We start from the raw sequence: 19,509 nt of genomic DNA on the forward strand, positions 1-19,509 counted from the left end.
GTATTAGGTCCTCTGCTATTCCTAATCTACATTAGTGACTTAGATTCTGGTATAGTAAGCACACTTGTTAAATTTGCAGATGACACAAAAATAGGAGGAGTGGCAAACACTGTTGCAGCAGCAAAGGTCATTCAAAATGATCTAGACAAGATTCAGAACTGGGCAGACACATGGCAAATGACATTTAATAAAGAAAAGTGTAAGGTACTGCCCGCATGAAACAAAAAAATGCATTTATTATATTGCTGCTCTTGAAAGAGTGCAAAGAAGAACGACCAGAATTATTCCAGGTTTAAAAAGCATGTCATATGCAGACAGGCTAAAATAATTGAATCTATTCAGTCTTGAACAAAGAAAACTAAGCGGCGACCTAATTCAAGCATTCAAAATTCTAAAAGGTATTGACAATGTCGACCCAAGGGACTTTTTCGACCTGAAAAAAGAAGCAAGGACCGGGGGTCAGAAATGGAGATTAGACAAAGGGGCATTCAGAACAGAAAATAGGAGGCACTTTTTTACACAGAGAATCGTGAGGGTCTGGAATCAACTCCCCAGTAATGTTGTTGAAGCTGACACCCTGGGATCCTTTGAGAAGCTGCTTGATGAGATTCTGGGGTCAATAAGCTACTAACAACCAAACGAGCGAGATGGGCCGAATGCCTCCTCTCGTTTGTAGACTCTCTTAAGTTCTTATGTTCTTACTGTGCGAATTCTGAAGGCAATTGTTTGCACCTGAGCTTATTAAGGAGTGTCATAGCAAAGGGGTGAATACTTATCTAATGAAGACTTTTCAGGTTTTTTATTTTTAATTTATTTGTTTTTTCACTCCCCTCCCATTTTTGAAATTGTTGTGTAGGTTGTGTAAATCAAAGGAAAAAAATATCATTTAAATGCATCAAGATTTCAGGTTGTAACACAACAAACTGTAAAAACATCCGCTGGGTGTGGATGTGCGATATTCCTGTGCCCAAGTCCCGCTGTGTTCTCAAGCACATTAAGTTCTGCTACAGTTTGCAACAAATATTGAAAACAAGACCAAACTAATTCTGTAGCAAAATAAAACAGAACATTTAACACCACTGATTTTCTACAGTACGCTCAGCTTCCTGCGTTGCTCTATACTCAAAATCTTTGATTAAAAGTGTTATGTATTCTGGGTCCGGAAATAAGTGAGCCCAGACAAGGAGAACTGTACAAAAATCAAACGTTGTTTATTCAGGCACTTACACACAGAACACATACCTCAGAACACAGAACCCTGAAACACACACGCGGCCTTACACGTGTTAATATACATTGCAACTATTTTGCCGTGCAATGCACATGAACACGCTCTGCACCAGCAGTAATACATAACATCTCCTCCCCTTAATTATTTTTTATTTTTTTAATTACAAATTGAATTTGTTTGGTGGCTTACAGTTACATTTGGGACGAGTGACAACAGAACTTGCTATACATGACTCGATATTTACATTTTCCCCAATTTGAAACAGTTACAGACATTGGCATTTCAGAGTTACCTCCACTTTCAGCATTAACAACATTTTCAGTGTTACATCCAATTGACTCAGTGGATACAGAAACATCATCATCACCACACGCAGTATTTCTTTCATTTGTTTCAATCTCAGACACATCATTCTTTTATACAGCCCACATTGTTTTAAGTGTCTCTTTACAAGTTTACCTGCTACCAAAACCATATACATTACTGGACCTAGCACCTTCTTAATTATCCTGTTTCACCATTTGTTTCCTCCTCCCCTAATATCTTTTACCAGTACAGGTTGTTCAGGAAGACTGAGCGTAGATCTAGAATTTGCAATCCACCACTGCATTCGTTTTTGTTTTTTAAGCTGCATGTGTTGTGATGTGTCCAATCTCAGCAATGAAAAATATATGCAAAGCTGTCTCTTTAAAACAGTTCTGCTGGAGTTTTCATTGTTGTCAACTGCGGAGTAAGCAATTTTCTGTAAGCTAACAGAAAATGTGCAACTCGATGCTGTACTGACAAGCCGGGTTTGTTACTTTTCTCAAAAACTCATTTAAATGTCTTCACCAATCGTTCCACAGCACCGTTGGAAGCTGGATGGTATGGAGCCGATCGAATATGTCTAATATCATTTAGCCTGAGGAACTGTTGAAACTCCTTTGAAGTAAACTGAGGCCATTTGTCAGAGACGATCTCCTCTGACAACCCATAGGCAGCACATAACTCCCTTAATACCTTGATTTTTGTGTTTTGCTGAAGTGGCATTTGGTACAAGCACTACTTCAGGTCATCTAGAATATGCATCAATAACCACCAGAAAAATATGTTTGTCTTTCTCTGCGTAATCAATATGTATCCTTTGCCACGGTCTACTAGCCCACTTTAATGGGTGGCAAGGCGCTACAGCCGGTAAGTTCCTGCTACCCATACACATTTCCTTACATTCGGTTTCTATAGCAGTATCTAAGCTTGGCCACCAAGCCTTTTCATTTTTACAATGCCTTGGTGCTGTTCATGTAATTCTATTAACATTCTTGATTGCAAACTTTCTGGAATTACCACTCGAAAACCCCACAAAACACAGCCCTTCTCTACAGTTAGTTCTGTTTTTTGATTTACATAAGGCGCAAGACCATCCTCATCTACAATATTTGGCCAGCCTGTGAATGTGTAGTACCTCACTTTACTCAACACATGATCTTTATGTGTGCTGCTATCTCTTTTGCTCTAATTGGCAGCTCATCTGTGAACGAGACTTGATATATTGGATTTGGCTGTGGAGGGTTTTCTACATATAATGGCAACCTGTACAATGCGTATTATACCCAATGCTTCTTTCTCAATTTGTGAGTAATTTATTTTGCTTTAGTAAGTGTACGTGAGGAAAAAGCTATGGGGCACTCTGAACCATCCCCACACATGTATGAAATAACTGCTCCAATTCCTACAGGAGATGCATCGCACGCCAGCACTACTGGCAGCGTCAGGTCATAATGCACTAACACTTTAGAAGAAGTTAGTTTGGTTTTAGCTTCACAGAATGCCTGATCACAACCCTCAGACCAGTTCCACTTTACATTTTTCCGCAGTAGCTCAGTCATGGTGCTAATCAGTGTGGACAAATTCGGAATAAACTTCCCGTAGTAATTTAGAAGGTCCAAGAACGATCTCAGTTCTGGCACATTCTTGGGAACAGGTGCTCCAACAATAGCTTGTGTTTTCTCAGGGATGGGATTAATTCCCTGTGCATTATTTTGTGTCCGATATTTTGCTGAATCCTGGAAGAAACTACATTTGGCTTCTTTAAGCCGAATGCCGTGACTTTCTAGCCTAGACAGCGCAATTTCCAGGTTTACCAGGTGTTCCTTGTCATCTTTCCCCGTTATCAGTATGTTGTCCAAATAACAGACGACCTCTTCCAGACCTGGTCCATAATTCGCTGACAAACAGTGGGGGTGCTAGCTACTCCATACGGTACTCGGTTATACTTAACCAATCCCAGTGGTATGTTTATTGTTAAGTATTTCTTTGAGTTTTCGTTCAGCTCCACCTGCTGGCAGCCAATTTTGCAAACAGACCTCTGGTTCTCAGAATTGGGTATTGGTCCACCTCTAACCATGGATTCATGGTAACCTTGTAATCCTCGAAAATGCGTACACTACTGTCCTGTTTTGGCATACATACTAAAGGAGCAGCCCATTCACTAAAGTTAAACTTGCCTTTCTACAGCTGGTTTCAAAGCATAAGGTACCGGTCTTGCTTTACAGAATTTTGGTGTGGTGTCTTTAGCCACTCTGAGACTAGCCTTAACTCTGGTCAAACAACCAATTTCAGGGCTGAAAACAGACTGGTACTTCTTACACAGAGCTCCTACTGCATCAGTAACTCGAAGTATCTTTCTCCAGTCTAGTTTCAGCTTGCAGAGCTAATCTCTGCCCAACAATGCAGGGTCATTTCCCTTAGTAACTACAAGAGCCAAATCAAAGATTTCTTGTCAGTACGTTACACTTAAATTGAGTTTACCCAACACATCAAGTGATACATTTGTATATGTCTTTAACACACTGAACTTTTGCTTGTACACATTTTCTGAAATCAAAGCTACAGCAGCTCCTGTGTCTATTTCCATTCTCATGACTACATCATTAAAATTTATATTTACATAGTACAGTTTTTCCAAATCAATGCTAGAATTTACAGTGTACAATTCAACACTGCAGTCAGACTCATGGTTACTATTCTCAGAATCCGCTCTTAATGCTGGGGACTCTGGGGTGTCCACTGACCGGTTTGCGAGGTAGCGAGCCCCGCCAGTGCCCCATGTCTTGTCTTGCCCCATGTCTTCTTCAGCAGTGGCGGGGTTTACATGCAAGTTTTAATCATGCTACTATAGCGCATTAATGACGTGTCACGCACAAATAACGCATGATTGTGCTCATTCCAAAAGTGCACGGCAAAAAAAATTGTGAGACTTAAGAGTCATTACAATTTGATAAAGCACGGTAAAATGCGCGCTAATTGCCCTAATTAGTCCCATAGCAGCAAACCCGACAGTCGTGTAAAATACTTAACGATAGACTTTCATGAAATACCACGGTACCTCCTCAACTTCCCCGATATAAAAGAACGTTCTTCTCTGGGTACTTTCTTTCCACCCTGTTATCCTCCTCTGTAGCGTAATATTTTCCTTATCCCAATCTTACTAATACAAATCAGTTAAATATTCATCCATCCATTGTTATCAATCCGCTTCTCTTGGCGAGGGTCGTGGCTAAATTATATATACATTGTATATAGAGATGTTGATTTATACCAATACAGCAGTTTATAACATTATCTATTCATTTCAGTTTATTATGAATAGCGCTGGGATTTAGTCACGATGGTTGTGGGTGTCATGGATTCCGTGTCTTTTGTAGTGTCCTCGATTTATGCTGATGTGCGTAACTTGCGGGGAAGTTAGTAAATTGTGTTCACTCTGTATATGATTTTATTGGAAAGTGTTTCTCATTGACATTAAATTTCACATTAAAAAAAAAAAAAAAAAGTATTTATAGTTTATTAATTCTAATAAATAATTACATATTTTGAACTAGCTCCAACACGGTAATTGCTGGCCTTTTTATTTTTTTTTTTTTTTATGTATTTTGAGAAGAGAAAAAAATTCTGAATCAAACTAAGCTCTTCGATTAAATACTTCTTGAAAGTTATGTTAACATTTCATAAATTCAGTGTGTGTGTGTGTGTGTATAGGCTACTATACTAACTGTCAGCATTTGCTGCGGGACATACATTGAACAGTTTCCTGTTTTTAATTGAAATTATTGTTCCACTTGTGTTGTACGATTGAACTTAATTTAATGTACATGTCTCTTGTCAGCTCCACACCCTCTTTGTGTGATCCTCGTGGGTATTTCTCGCCCCCAGTGTGTTACGCTTGCTGTCTCTTACCCTTTCCTGTTTGCGTCTTTATTCTCTGCTTAGTTCAGCGCTTGTGACTTTATTATCCCTCTGTCATTTTCTCCGTGATTTTGAATGCATTGACAATGACTGCTCCGTGATTTACGTCAAAAGTTTCCGTGACAAACTCCTAGCCCTAATTATGAACGATGCATGAGAAGCACCGGTTAATGGGTGACCGGCCAGTGGCAGTAGCATCGGACCATTTGCTGGAATCCTCACCCTCCCAGACGTCCTGTGAAATACCAGCCCAATTAATTGCACCAGCCATCATTTACTTTTCTAAACTAAAATATGCTGCAATTGTAAAACACGGAAATCTATACTATTATTTTCTTCTTCTTGGCAGCATGAACCATTTTAACTGCAAGCCCTTTGCATATGGGGGTAACCTTCTCTTCGTCTCTGCCTAGCGCTTAAAACCACTATATATTATTTGAACGATATCCTTTATCGCGCAGCATCTCTTTTCAACGCGTCTGGTGACATTTAAATAACCCTCCCATTATTTTATTATTAATGAGGTTGTTTGCATTTGGACGACTAAATTCTCTCTCTAAAATAAACACTCATGTAAACCTGGAAGCAGAACTGTTATGACCATGAAAGCGGGAAATCTGTTGTTATGCTTTTCAGGTTTTTCTTGTAAAATGCCCCAGTCTCTGCTTTCTTCTTCAGTGCAGTTGAACGGCAAGCCCGTTGTGTGTGTCCTGTTTTTCCGCAACACCAACACTGTAAATCCTTAAAATAGCAGGAATCTGGAGCACGACTCGTTCCTGAACAACGGAAACAAGGGCTCCTCCACCATCGGTGCCATCTTTCCCTTGATAGCTTTTGTAGACACAGTCGGCCTTGGAGAAAAGTGCTTTGCGCTTTTCTTCATGTTTTCGTACACCAAGGCCATCTCCGTAGCAGCAGCCAGCGTTAGGTCCTTCATAGAAGCAGCATTCAACAATTTGTCTCTAGTTCAGCACTTTGGAGTCCACACACCAGTCGGTCTCGTAGAGCTTCCTCCAGAAATGTCCCAAAACAGCAATTTACTGATAGTTTTTTTTAAACTGTGCCAGAAACTCAGCTACAATTTCTCCTTCCAATTGGTTCTGTGTATGAAAACGGTATCACTCAGCGATAAAGTTCTACTTTGGCATTCAAAACCACTTCAGCATAGTTTTCAAAGCATCAAACCCCTTTTCGCTAGGTTTTTCTGGAAACATAAGGTCGGTGAGCACGCCATGTGTCTTTTGGCCCACTACTGTTAGAAAAACCGCCTTCTTTTACTTTTATCTGCGCTTTCAGAAGAAGTACTGCTCAAGCCTATCCAGGTACACTTCGAAACTTTCTTCCTTTTCGTCGAAATGGAAATTCTCGGCTCTTTTGATAGCAGCCATCCTTTTTCTCTTTCCTTTTTAGCAACATCCCATCCTCGTCGTCAATTTGTTATGTATTTTGGGTCCTGAAAGTAGTGAGCCCAGACAAGGAAAACTGTACAAAAATCAAACATTGTTTATTCAGGCAGTTACACACAGAACACAGACCTCAGAACACAAAACCTGGAAGCGCATACACCTTCCTTTTTATTTTATTTTTTTACATTTATTTGTTGCCAATTATTTTTCTTATTTTTCTCCCAATTTAAATGCCTAATTATTATTTAGGCTCAGCTCACCGCTACCACCCCTGCGCTGACTCGGGAGCGGCGAAGACGAACACACGCTGTCCTCTGAAGTGTATGCCGTCAGCCGCCCACTTCTTTACACAAAGCGGATTCACCATGCAGCTACCCAGGAGTTACAGCGTTGGAGGACAACGCAGCTCTCGGGCAGCTAGCAGGCATTCCAGCAGGCACCCGGCCAGACTACAGGGGTTGCTGGTGCGTGGTGAGCCGAGGACACCTTGGCCAACCTAAGCCCTCCCCGCTCCTGCAACGCTCAGCCAATTGAGTGCTGCCTCCTGGGAACTCCCTTCTACGGTCGGCTGTGGAATAGCCCAGACTCGGACCAGCGACATCCAGGCTATAGGGCACACCTTTCTCTCACACAGAGCGCCTTTACTTGATGTGCCACTCGGGAGCCCCTGCCTTCCTTTTTATAATGCTACTAACACACGGCCTTACACGTGTTAATGTACATTATAACTATTTCGCACATGCAATGCACTTGAACACACTCTGCACCTGCAGTAATATATAACAAAAAGTTACCTTATAAAACTGTATTTTTCTTTTAAAACACATTTTAATTTTATTACATGTAAATACTGTTCAGAAACATGAAGCATTCACTATAGTGATCTTGATCTATGCAGACATCAAATCTAAGATGATGCAGAATTCTTAGGGGATACAGAAAACCGTGTAACACCAAGCCGCCTACCCTCATCCTACAGAGATCCACTGAATATGTAGCTGGATCCGGCTGGTGCCTCCTTGGTCGTTGTCATTCTGACAAAGTGAGAGCCGCACTACCTGTCCTTTGGAGTGCCCATATACTAAAATAAAGGGTGTGTAATGTGTGCATTATTTTGCGTGCTATGATGACTGGCAAATGAATCAATTAGCTCTCCTTATTTGTGCATACTACTAAATTAATGAATAGAGCGATCACGCCTTCCTTTTTGCATGCAGTATGGGTTTCTCTTGCCTTGCAGTATTTCAGGTAATTTACCAGTGTTTAGTGCATAAGGCTCTTTGGCTAATATAGCCTATGTTACATGTATCTGTGGCAGGCCACAAGAACTGAAGAGCTACTTATCACAGGTAAAAACACTTTAACACAGATTTATTTTAAAACATGTTTACAAAAACACAGTATTTTCATCAGCTAGTCACTCTTTAATATGAGAAACAAATGTGTGCCTCCAAAGTAAGTTTCTTTTTCTTAAATGTTCTTGAATATTTTTAACAAGTGTTTTTTCTCCTACTTTTATCAAGGCCAACTTCTCAATAGGGAAACTTCAAAACTGCACAGTCAAAGTAAAATGTTTGGACTGAACCATATGTCTTTTATGATAAGTTTCCTTTAAAGACTCGTTCCTTTACTTTCTGTGACCATGTGTAACATTTCTATGTTATTAATTATTAACTTTTAGAAAACTAATAATAAAACTGTTTTAATGAGGTTCAGTCATGTGATGGGATAAAAAAAAAAAAAAAAAAAAAAGTATGTGAAGGGAAACATGTTAATGAAGTGTTAAATAATTTTTTTCATACGACTTTGGTAATTTTTTTTTTTTAAGTTGCGGAATATAGTAGTAACACTAAATGACACAACTTGAATAGTATTACTAATTTTCACTCAAACTACAGTAATGTTCTCTGTAAAATATCCTCATTCCTCAGAGCCACATACAATGGATACCAAATTATTTTCAGCTGTGTGAATGACGTGCTTAATGAACTATTGCAACAAACCACATAAACCACATTTTGGAGTTTTAAAAAATCTAACCACAAAAAAAGAACAGTTTCGTTTTTTTCCTGTGTGTTTGACGCACTGTTTTTCTAAAAGCAACGTAAACAAAACAAATGAGAAATAAAGTTCCCCACAGGCGTGTGTGTGCCCTGTTTCTTTTGTAGCATTTTGGAAAAAATACTCCCAATAACCTTAAACAGGTTGTCTTTTCTACCTGTACTTTTTAAAAATAAATTGCTTTGAATAGAAACTCACACCGCAGTTTCTAATTCAGCTTAATTTGTTTATTTTTTGTTTATTTATTTTTTATTACTAAAGGTGGATAAGCATAACGAAGTGAAATATTTTACATTTACTGGAATAAATCTCCATATCAAGCTCATTTTCAATACAATTGATATTAAAAGGAAACAAGTTGTGTGAAAAATACATATTATAGTATTTAGAGTTATTATCATGCTTGTGGCTGTAAAGCATTCCAGGTTTACGGACTCACAGGGCTCCCAGGCTCTCTCTTTTCTCTGTATTCTTTGTGAGGTAGTCTTGACAGAGGGAGGAACTCCAAAGTGTCCACAGCAAACAGAGGGAGGAATGTTTGGCTAAGAACTGCCTCACCAGTACTAGGGAAGTACTGAGGACTGAGCAGGAGTTTGAACACAGTATGGTTTTAATTTAATTCTCCCTAAAGTAGCTGCAAAAGTCAACGTGCATGCTTAATGTATGAAGGCTCCTGATCTTTGCAGACTGAGAACTGAAGGAGCTGGGTTGTTTTGTAGGAGAGATCTACTGAGATTTAGGGTTGGCTTTTTTGCCTACCTTTCTTCTGTCTAAGGAATAAGCAGCACACTTGAGTCCTTAATGAACAGTAAGGTAAGTAATCATATACTTCTAATTCTTGGCTGTGGATGGAACTGTTAGGGATGTTTAGTTTATGTGTATTGCTGTCTGTTTTTATTTTATCTGTGAGAGAGTTAAATTTCAGGCCAGCCTGTCCTGTGGAGTACATACTAATAAAAGCAGTATGCAGGTGAAATTGAAATATATTCAGGTTTATTTCAGGGAACACTTTTGACAGTATGGTTTTGAAATTCCCCTATAGAGAAGCTGGCCTTGATAAATGTTGGTTATAGGTTATGTATTCTTGTAATTCCTATGCTTATATTGTCAGTCTGTGCCTTTGGCTTATCCACCTACAACAATATCAATCAAGGAGGCAGCTTGAATCACAGATTGTTAGAATCAGCATTTGGTATTTTGTAGCCTGCAGCCCCTACTGTAGTAAGCAAGCCATTGTTAATGAAAATGGAGCATTGCCTTTTACCTTAGTACACAGCTCTTTAAAAGAAAACTATTTATCTGATCGCCCTGAAGTCTTTGCTTTTTTTTAATACATATAACAGCAGCAGGCCAATGAATTGATTGACTTTGAAGACATGATTAATCAGTTCCTTTATAATGGGACACACAGGTGTGAGGTTTAAAAATCTTCCATTCTCTTTTCTTTAAAAAAAAAAAAAATTAAAAAGCTTTGTGGAAAAAGACGGGTGTCTAGTATAAAAAACTAAATGAATGCAGGTACAGTTTATTGTACTTTCTCACAACATGTGCATTCTATTAAACAGGGGGGTTGCAGGAAAGAAAAAAAATCAATTTTGGAATGCATTCCTCTGCAACCATGGGAAGGAGGCGGATAATGAGAGATTGTTTGCTGTGCAGCCCTTTGATTTGGGGTCCAGGTTCCCATGTGGATTTATTGTTCACAATCCTACCTTTAGATTAATCCTTATCAACAGCATGGATACAGAAATGTCTTTAAACTTTTTGTGAACAGAGAAGCCTAAAGGTTCAGAAAACTCATTAGACTTTTCATGGGGAACTTTGAGCTATGTTTCAAAGTTACAGTATAGAGATGGCAAATCTTTTTCAGTCAGGGGTATTGAATTAAAAGCAAGAGCACAGAATCTCAAGCTATGAGACCTTAAAAATCTATCCTTGTGTCAATAATTAAGCAATGATATATGTTTGAAACCCAGCTCCAAGGGGAAGGTGGGCAAGGTCTGAGGAGACTGACAATAAATAATTTAAAAAGGATTTTTTTTTTTTTTTTATCCTATAGTATATTTGTCAGGTATCAACTAGAGCAGGGGTGGGCAATCCTGGTCCTGGAGGAACGATGTCCTTCCTGGTTTTTGTTCCAACTATACCAAAATTACTTACTTAATTTCGGGTACAGTCAGAACAAAAACCAGGAGGGACATCGGCCCTCCAGGACCAGGATTGCCCACCCCTGAAAGAATAGTCCCCCCTGTGGTTACATTTTGAATCAAATAAAACATTGACAATCAGTCTGAATTCAGTCTGTTAGTCTTTGTGAACCTTTTGTTTGTTTGTTTGTTTGTTTTTGTGCACATAATGTAAAAGAACCAGGTGCTATAGCAACCTAAAATGATTTCTGACAAAGTTCAGACTCTTGCATTTTAGTTTCCAAGGGGCAACATAATTATGGATGGAATTCCATGTGTCTTTATAAGAAACTCGCACTTTATGTATTGTATATATTTATTACTTTTGGGATTTTGCATAGAGCAGGTTGGTGGATAAATAGTGTACTAGTACAATATTGATAAAAAAAAAATAAAAATAAAAAATCTTCTGTTTGTTGGCAGTTACTGTGTTAAAAAGTTTGTGTGCTGATAGTGAAAGGTTAGCCATCGCTTCCAAAGACCTTCAATATTAATGCCAAGGAACTTTGTGATCCGAGCTGCCAGGTACACACAGATTTCATCTCTTTAATAGAAACGCAGTACTGTACTTTATTTTATTTGTGTTTGCATATCAGTGCCTGTGCATAAATTGAACGAATTTCTGAAACATGCAGGTAGACCTGCTTCTTAATTGGAAACAAATGCTCCTGTAGCTTCGATACATGTTACCAGGTTAACTGCATTAACATCATATTTCATTGTATATGTGAAATAAATAATAGAGGTTCATGGACTTGGATCCTATTTTAATATTTTGTCATGTTTTACAGTCCTGCAATTGAGTGCATGTTTTAAAGCTGTGATTGATTACACTAAACAGCCTATAATCCTATCACACAATGTATTGGTGTACAACAAAAGTGAAGTTTGTGGCAAAGAACAAATAAAATGTTGTTTTGACAGCCTTTTCTGTAGTTCATGATTAATTGAAGGGGATAAGAATGCTTTCTATACATCAGCCTATAGGGTTCCTTGAATTACTTTCAAATTAAACTATCACCTTTCATTCCCGGTGGATGGATTTAATTTAGATAAATGCTTCTATCTGCTGCTCACCGCATGCAGCTTTCTGCAATATATTGTGGTTAAGCGTCAGAATTCATGTTTTGTCTTGCCACAGACCAACTACAAAGACCCCAAAGTGTGTTAGCAATAATACAAGCTTTCCAGTAAATGTCAAACATTGTCTTTGAAGTGCATTTGTGTAGCCTTTTTTTCTTTGACAGGTTTTTTTTTTCTCCATTTTTAGTTGAACATGAAAGAATGGTGTACATTCTGCATGCACAGTTTTGTGATTAATTACTTAAGCTATTAAACAAATACATAAAAGTATATTCATCAGAAATAAACTTCATAGACAATCCTTAATGGAAAAATCCCATAATGATGACTTTTGATGACAAAATATGCTTGTTCAGGCATCTTTTGATAGTATTTTGTTGTTATGCAAATACAGATTTTTTAGGTTTTTTTTGTAAGAACCATTTTTGATGGCTATTTCTAATGTAGGAATAATACTTATGCAAGTTCTAAAATATTTTGTTTCTAATTTGTTTAAATGTCTGTCTGCATTGTTCTTTTTAAATACAATGCATACTGTTTGTTTAAATATCCTTATAAATGCTGTATACACTATATAAAACTGTCCAAAATTCACTATTGCTACCATTATCTTTGTTCACCTACTTAAATGAATGGCAACTTGACCATTCAATAGGCTGTGGAGCACTTGGCTGACTTGGACAGTATTTATTTCTCATTACACTGGCAGGACTGCAGTCTGGAGGGGAACAGAGCTTGTGTTTCATGGAGAATCCCTTCAAGTTATTGGTCAATGCAAATTGAAGAACTCCCATTTATTCATATTGCCCCACATGCCATGTACTGTTTGGTTGAAATTAAGTTGGAGAGTCAGTCTTCCCATCCCATTAACTTATCTTTGCAAATGCCAGACATGTCTCCTATATGATTTTAAGATGTGGCTCAAAGCAGGAATTGTCAAACAAATTAATGTTGTTTATTTTTTAATAAAAAAAAAAAAGCATAACTGATAAAAAATAATGTAAATGGTGAATCCCAGTGATGTTATTTTGATGTTGCAAAGTACTGTACTGCTGCAACCCTATATGATTGACATTATAGAACCTAAGAATTAACCCACTATTATGGTTTCTCTCACCTCAAATGAGCAACCCTCTTTTACCTTGCACTTTGCTATTATAAAACTACAAACAGTTGTTGGTTCTAAAGAAGAGACATTTTGTTGCTGTAAAAGGGTTGCACTAAGGAAGTCTTACAGAGTTGGACTTAGGAAGTCTACAATTGCATTACAGTGGACTACATTAGCAGTTTCTAAAAAAGTTCATTTCTGCCACTTCATCCTGCTCTTTCAGACAAACCTTGGAGTTTTTCAATAAGTGAGCTGGAAACCTTTGTAAAGAGGTGCTTGATTTTCTCAAAGGTTGTGTCTCTGTGAGAGATGGTCCAATGGGTTTGGAAATCAAGTGATAAGGCTGCTTTTAGTAATAGGTGACACTTATTGAAGAAACAGAGGGGGTGCAAAGCAATTTCCTCAGATTTAAGAAGTTTAACTTTTTATCTTAGCCCAATAGAAATTATAGTGACATTGTTGGTCTTCCAAAACCTTGTATCTCCACTTTTAACATTTTGAGTTAGTTGGAAAAGTTAAAGCCGATAAATAAGTTGCTGAGTGCAATTGAGGTAGAACTTAAATATCATAACTGTGTTAATGCACAATTCCCCAAAAAACAAACATAAAACATGTCAGTCATTAAAATGTAACCGTATGCGGATTGCTAATATCCATATCCTTATAGTAGCTGAAGGAGCAATGTGCATTGGGTAACTGTATGCTCTTTGTACAAAGTGGGTTACTTGTTGTGTTGAAGCTGTTCTATTATTAGATTAATTTTACATGGATTCATGTCATCTTAAATAAATAAGGATGTGCAGGTACAGCCCTACTTATTGCAAAGCAGCAATAACATATATTGTAATAAATATTCTGACATACACCCAGTATTAGTAAACATCATTTTCTATTAATTATACAAAATTGTTCAGCACAGACAAACATTCCTGTTCAATACATAATGTTTGCATTTCAAATCAATCTTTGTTACCCAAGAGAGAGTTATGAATTGGTAGCCCATCATCTGTGCACAGTCAGAAAGTTTCCTTGTATAACTATGATGGGGATTATTGCTTTGTTTTAATGATTACAGATGGGTTGAGTTCCTCAGTTTCTCTGCATTTAGGAATTGGCTCGACAAAAAGAAGAGACCAGCTGCAGCTAATATTTATCTTTTTAAAACATCAGAAACAAGCAGTTCAATGTGTGTTTACCAAAGAAGCCAAGTATTTACTGTACTGGAAACTTTGAATAAAGTAAGGATTATCTGCACCAGCGCTTCCACAGTAGTGCAGACATGCCAGTACATGAAATGATTGGTTTGGTTAACCATTCTTCCCTCTAGGGGTGATCATTTCAAATGAGTAATGCTGTGACGGGTCACAGGAAGGGGTTAGTGTGACCAGGGGTAAAAGCATAGTAGATGGGAGACTTCTTCATAAAGCTTTATTAATTGGCAACTCAAAAATAAAAACCTTGGACTGGTCTTTTTTTCATTCCTGTGATATTATGTATCTTCATATACAGATAATTTTGATTGTCTTTGGCTCTAACCTAAGTTGAATGTTGTGAATGTTATGAAGTCAAAAGGTTGCACTTAGAGGTCAAAATCAAATTTATGCTGTTTGTATTCAGTAGACCAACAGGAAAGTGTTTAGAGTATGGTGAAGAGTTTGTTGTGAACTGAAACATTCTGAAATGTCATTTGTCTCTTGCAGTGGCCACTGCTCCAAACCAACAAGAGTCAAGAATTCTTTATCTTGCTCAATCTTTCTTAAAGATTAACTGATTTTCCAGGGATCAAAGAAGTGTCACACTTGTTTGCCAAATTCCTCATATTATGAAGGAATTTTAGACACAGCTTTGAAAAACAAAATTATAACCTGTTTCACTAAGGTTGTGACTGGATGTGGTTTGGTGCTTTGCTGTCCCAAGTGATTATCAGTAAGTTTGTCAGCCTGTTTCCGATAATCCCAAGCTTCAGGTGATAGGCATGCCTTGTCTAACAACAGTTCTAGTTTAACAGGTGCTATTTATTGTGCTGGCATCCAAATGGGACATTGACACAGAGCCACTTGGTTTTCCAGACAGTTACGTGTCATGTTTTTCAATATACTGTATTAAAGTAAACAATTTTTAAACACAGTGGGCCCGATCTTCGATCTTCGCGCAATCCCCTCGATAAATTTGTGCCTTGCAAAAAAATTGGCACAAAATAAGAGATATTCAAAAACAGCACAAAGCAGTTGCGTGACATTGGAATATAAAAGTTTTTTTTAGCAATTTGCAAATCTGTTTGTTTGCCTCGCAAAACCGTCTGCGCATTCACTACCAATATAGCAACTGCACACAACAGCCAAGCGAGAATGCAGAATGATGGACAGTCACCATTGGTAATGGTATTACCCCGACAAGCTGTTATCATTGGTGTTGCCACAGTATGTACCTATATGACAGCAGACGAGACCACACAATATATCGTGCACACATACATACGGACCATTCAAATACACAATTGGCTCCATAGCTAGGCGCCAAGTTTTCAAATTAATTAACTGATAAGGCCAGTGTTTTATTGAATACGGAAAATATTGTATCACAAGGAAATACTATATAGGTTTTTTTAAAGGCCATCTGATCCAACATAGCTGCATGGTTTTGAAGTAAAACATTTTAAAAGTATTTTTCGATACTGCCTGTTTTTTTTTTTTTCCTAAATTATTTTTTCTTAATATAAGTCGTGCCATGACAAAGTCTACTGTGGTAGCGCACTCTCTGATTTGTAAATGTAACGAGTTCATTCAACTGCAAAGTAAACATCAATCAAGCATTTTTATATACACAATACATATAAATACATTGTTATGCGTTCTATTCACCCATTTGAACATCATGATTAAGCCCAGTTTGTAAGGTTTTGAGTGTTGCTGGAATGGATTTTTTTCGTTATGGTTATATATATATATATCTCCTGGTATTGACTGTTGATCTACTAAAAAAAAAAAAAAAAAAATTAAAATAGGAAGATATTGCATAGTCGGCAACCAGTTTGGGGTCATACAAGTACTAATATATTTGTGCACAGTTTTTGCAAAGGCTTTCTTGGGCACAAAAGTCGTCATCTTATATATTATAGATTATAAAACGACGACTTGTGTGTCTAGAAAAAAAATGGTTTTGAGAAAAAGGTGTCTAGAAGGGCTAGTATTCAAATAGTATCCTAATACTAAGTGGCTATTCGGTATCACGTTTTCGGAATACTGGTATCCAGAATACAGACGGATTCATTCGGAATACCCTGTTTACATGGCACGGAATAGCTATTCAAATTTCCCACTATTATGAATACAACTGGAACAGGTGCCCGGATAGCAATATGGGTGCAGTCAATTGCACCTACCACGCATGGCAGGTGCATGACCTCATAAAAACCCTGCATTATCTCCTCACTGTTTGCTCTGGTACTGGGGAATTAAATATATTCCTCAGCACGTCGCAGCAATGCGGTTATGAAGCAGTCGAGGTGGTGGGACACTGCTGTCCTGATAGCAAGGATACACATACAGACAGACACTACCAATTGCTCAGACAAGGCATGACTGCGCAGGTTTGTTCTGGCCAGGTCATCTTGCAGCATGTGGCATAGATGAGTCAAGATAATACCTGGACACGATTTGCTAATTGCTGAGGTCCTTATATGTGTGCCGAGACCGGTACACTCTTTCAGCATATCTTCGCCTATGTCGGGGTTGCTGTTGCTGGGTGTGCCTTGCATCATTCACATCCACATGTCGACGGACACGCTGCATGCTACCCACATTTCCCATTGTTGCCTGTCCTTTTACAATCCTTATTTTGCCTGGTTTTGTGCTTGGCACATACCTTCGAATATACCAGGATCATGCATATTGTCTGCCACTCCCCCCATATTGCGCGATGCATACATTTTATTTCTGCACAGCGCAGAATGGATTGTGACACGCAAAAGGACATTTCGAATACGGCAACTTGGCACAATTTCGGCACAGCATCCATTTGAGACTTGCATACCCCACTGCGCGGTGCGCAAACCTTTCGAATATCGGGCCCAGTGTGTTCCCAAGAGTATAGAGACAAATTGTTGTCTAAAGTTAGTTGTCCCTGGTAACTGTGTTGCCCTTTTTCACTTATTCCTTTCCCAGGAAGCAGGTTTAGAAACTATTTTCTAGGTGTCCAAGTTTATGTAGGCTGCATAAATGCAATGCTGGTTCAGTTTTGCAGACTACCTGTGTAAAAGGAATTTGCTTAATAAAATGTTTGACAGCTGATGCCATGGATACAGTCAAGTTCAGTGCACATAGAAGTAGGTGTTAAGTGCTTTGAAAAAAGTCAGACCTGTGAGTTGAACTCTGTACACATGTGCTGGTTCAAGTTTTGCCACATAGCGAAGATGGTGAACTGATCTCAGTAGCACTGATTGTGTGCGTTTCAAATATAAAAAAGAAAGCAGCATCTCCGATAGGCTTCTGGAAACAATATGGTGCAGACAGTTCCAGACTCGTGTTTCATGTGCAAATTCCTTTTCATTGTTTTCATGCTAATGAAACTAGTACACAGGTCCTTGTGTGCCACATACCAGTTTAATGAACTATATAAGAACAACCCCACCCCCAATGAAGTGCCCTTTTGTTGAACTATAAAGGACTTGCCCTTATTTTCTCAAGGGTTGCATCTTTACTCTGTCTGTATTCTGGTACAATTTGGGTACCAATCACATTTACCTGATATAGAACACAACCTACAGTTCTGGGTGCTTTCCACCACCCACAAGCACATCTTACTCTGGAATAGTGAGGACCACCCATGAGTACCCTAGTGACTGTTTTGAAGTGCAAGGCTATGTTTTTATTTTTAAAACCAAAATATTCAGCAGTGTTGTTATTGCTAGATTCAAGCAACTGTGAAGTTCACATTTTTTGTTCTGCTGTTTCTGTTATTTTCTGCTCATGCAGTTGGTAGGAGTTTTTTTTTAAATCTTTGGTCATGGTTCAATTTAAGGGATTATTATCCTCCTCTTCAGGTAATTGCATCCACACCGCCATACAGTAGTCCTTTGCTGAACCAGACATGTCTGGAGTCTGGAAATATAAATCGCTTTAGTAGGCCTATACAGTACACAGAACAGTGGTACAATTAAAACTACCAAACAGTATTCTTAGATGTTCTTCTGTTTATATTCTTCCTGTCTTTGAAGTCAGTATAACAAATGTCAGGCATATCCAAATGTACAGCATAACTGTGTCTGTATTGGCGAGAGACTAATGAACTTAATTCTTAATTTTGAGAAAACAAAAACTGCAGAAAAGAGCCTAAGACAGGGTGCACGTTGCCAAGGAGACTCGGAGAACCGGAAGCTGTAGTTAAGTGCTTACATGCACATTTATTTACAAATCCAAACACAATACATAAAACAACAAACAACACACTAGCCCGCACCATCCTTTACCAACACTTCCTTTCAACATTCCAACTGTGTTTGCAAGAAGGATTTTAACTCCCTCCCTGCCACCCAATACTCCCCACATAGCACGGTCCTGTGCTCTGGTAGGGCTTTCACCCTGCTGTGCTGCTACAGAGCTCCATTCATTTTTTTTTTACTTTTCTTTACTTTTCTTCTTATTATTACTTTCTTTTCTCCAATTTTAAGCTGTAATGTTTCTTGTCAGTTTGACAGAAAAATAAGATTGCTTTTGTAAACTGTTACTTTCAAATTGACTGTTTTCAAGTCAATTCAAATGCATTTTTTCTGAAAGTAATAAAAACAGGATAATAAAGTCCCCGCTGTGATTTGCAACTAGCTTCTCCACATCTTAATTATTCAAAAACAAAATGTGATTACAGTCCTGTTTTCATTTTAGTTGCCACACAGCAATACTGTAATACAGCAATATAGTATTGGAATGGTCCTCTTAAAAAACATCACTGCCATCTGTCTATTTTGGCAAAAGATTTTTTGATTACTGTTATACTGAATTCCATTGTTGTTTTCTGGGGATGCGATTACCAGCTGCCTTTTTTAGTTTATTCATAGCTCACAGTTCACTGTGAGAGCACAAGGTTGGATTTTAGCCATTGTCACCTGTGAAATACCCAGTCTAGTCAAATCTGCCACTTATTCTCTCAGGCGTTCAGACTGTAACACAAGGAGGTGCAACAGCAATGTTAGTGTTTTAGGTAGTATCTAAAAAG

The 19,509-nt window shown here is 38.2% G+C and overlaps 1 protein-coding gene across 2 annotated transcripts in view; it reads left to right on the plus strand.

Moving 5' to 3' along the window:
- Positions 1-19,509, plus strand: part of LOC121313142 (tensin-3-like) — a 165,238-nt gene that overhangs the window by 16,468 nt on the left and 129,261 nt on the right. The window contains exon 1 of one of the 2 annotated variants that reach the window (XM_041245354.1): positions 9,513-9,735. The exons of the other annotated variant lie outside the window; for it this stretch is intronic. Coding sequence (XP_041101288.1) covers positions 9,724-9,735 — 12 coding nt within the window. The 5' untranslated portion in view covers positions 9,513-9,723. Of the gene's footprint in view, positions 1-9,512; positions 9,736-19,509 lie in introns of those variants that run through there. 2 annotated transcript variants of the gene reach the window in all.

The sequence above is a fragment of the Polyodon spathula genome, chromosome 3 (genome assembly GCF_017654505.1).
Source record: "Polyodon spathula isolate WHYD16114869_AA chromosome 3, ASM1765450v1, whole genome shotgun sequence".
NCBI lineage: Eukaryota > Metazoa > Chordata > Actinopteri > Acipenseriformes > Polyodontidae > Polyodon > Polyodon spathula.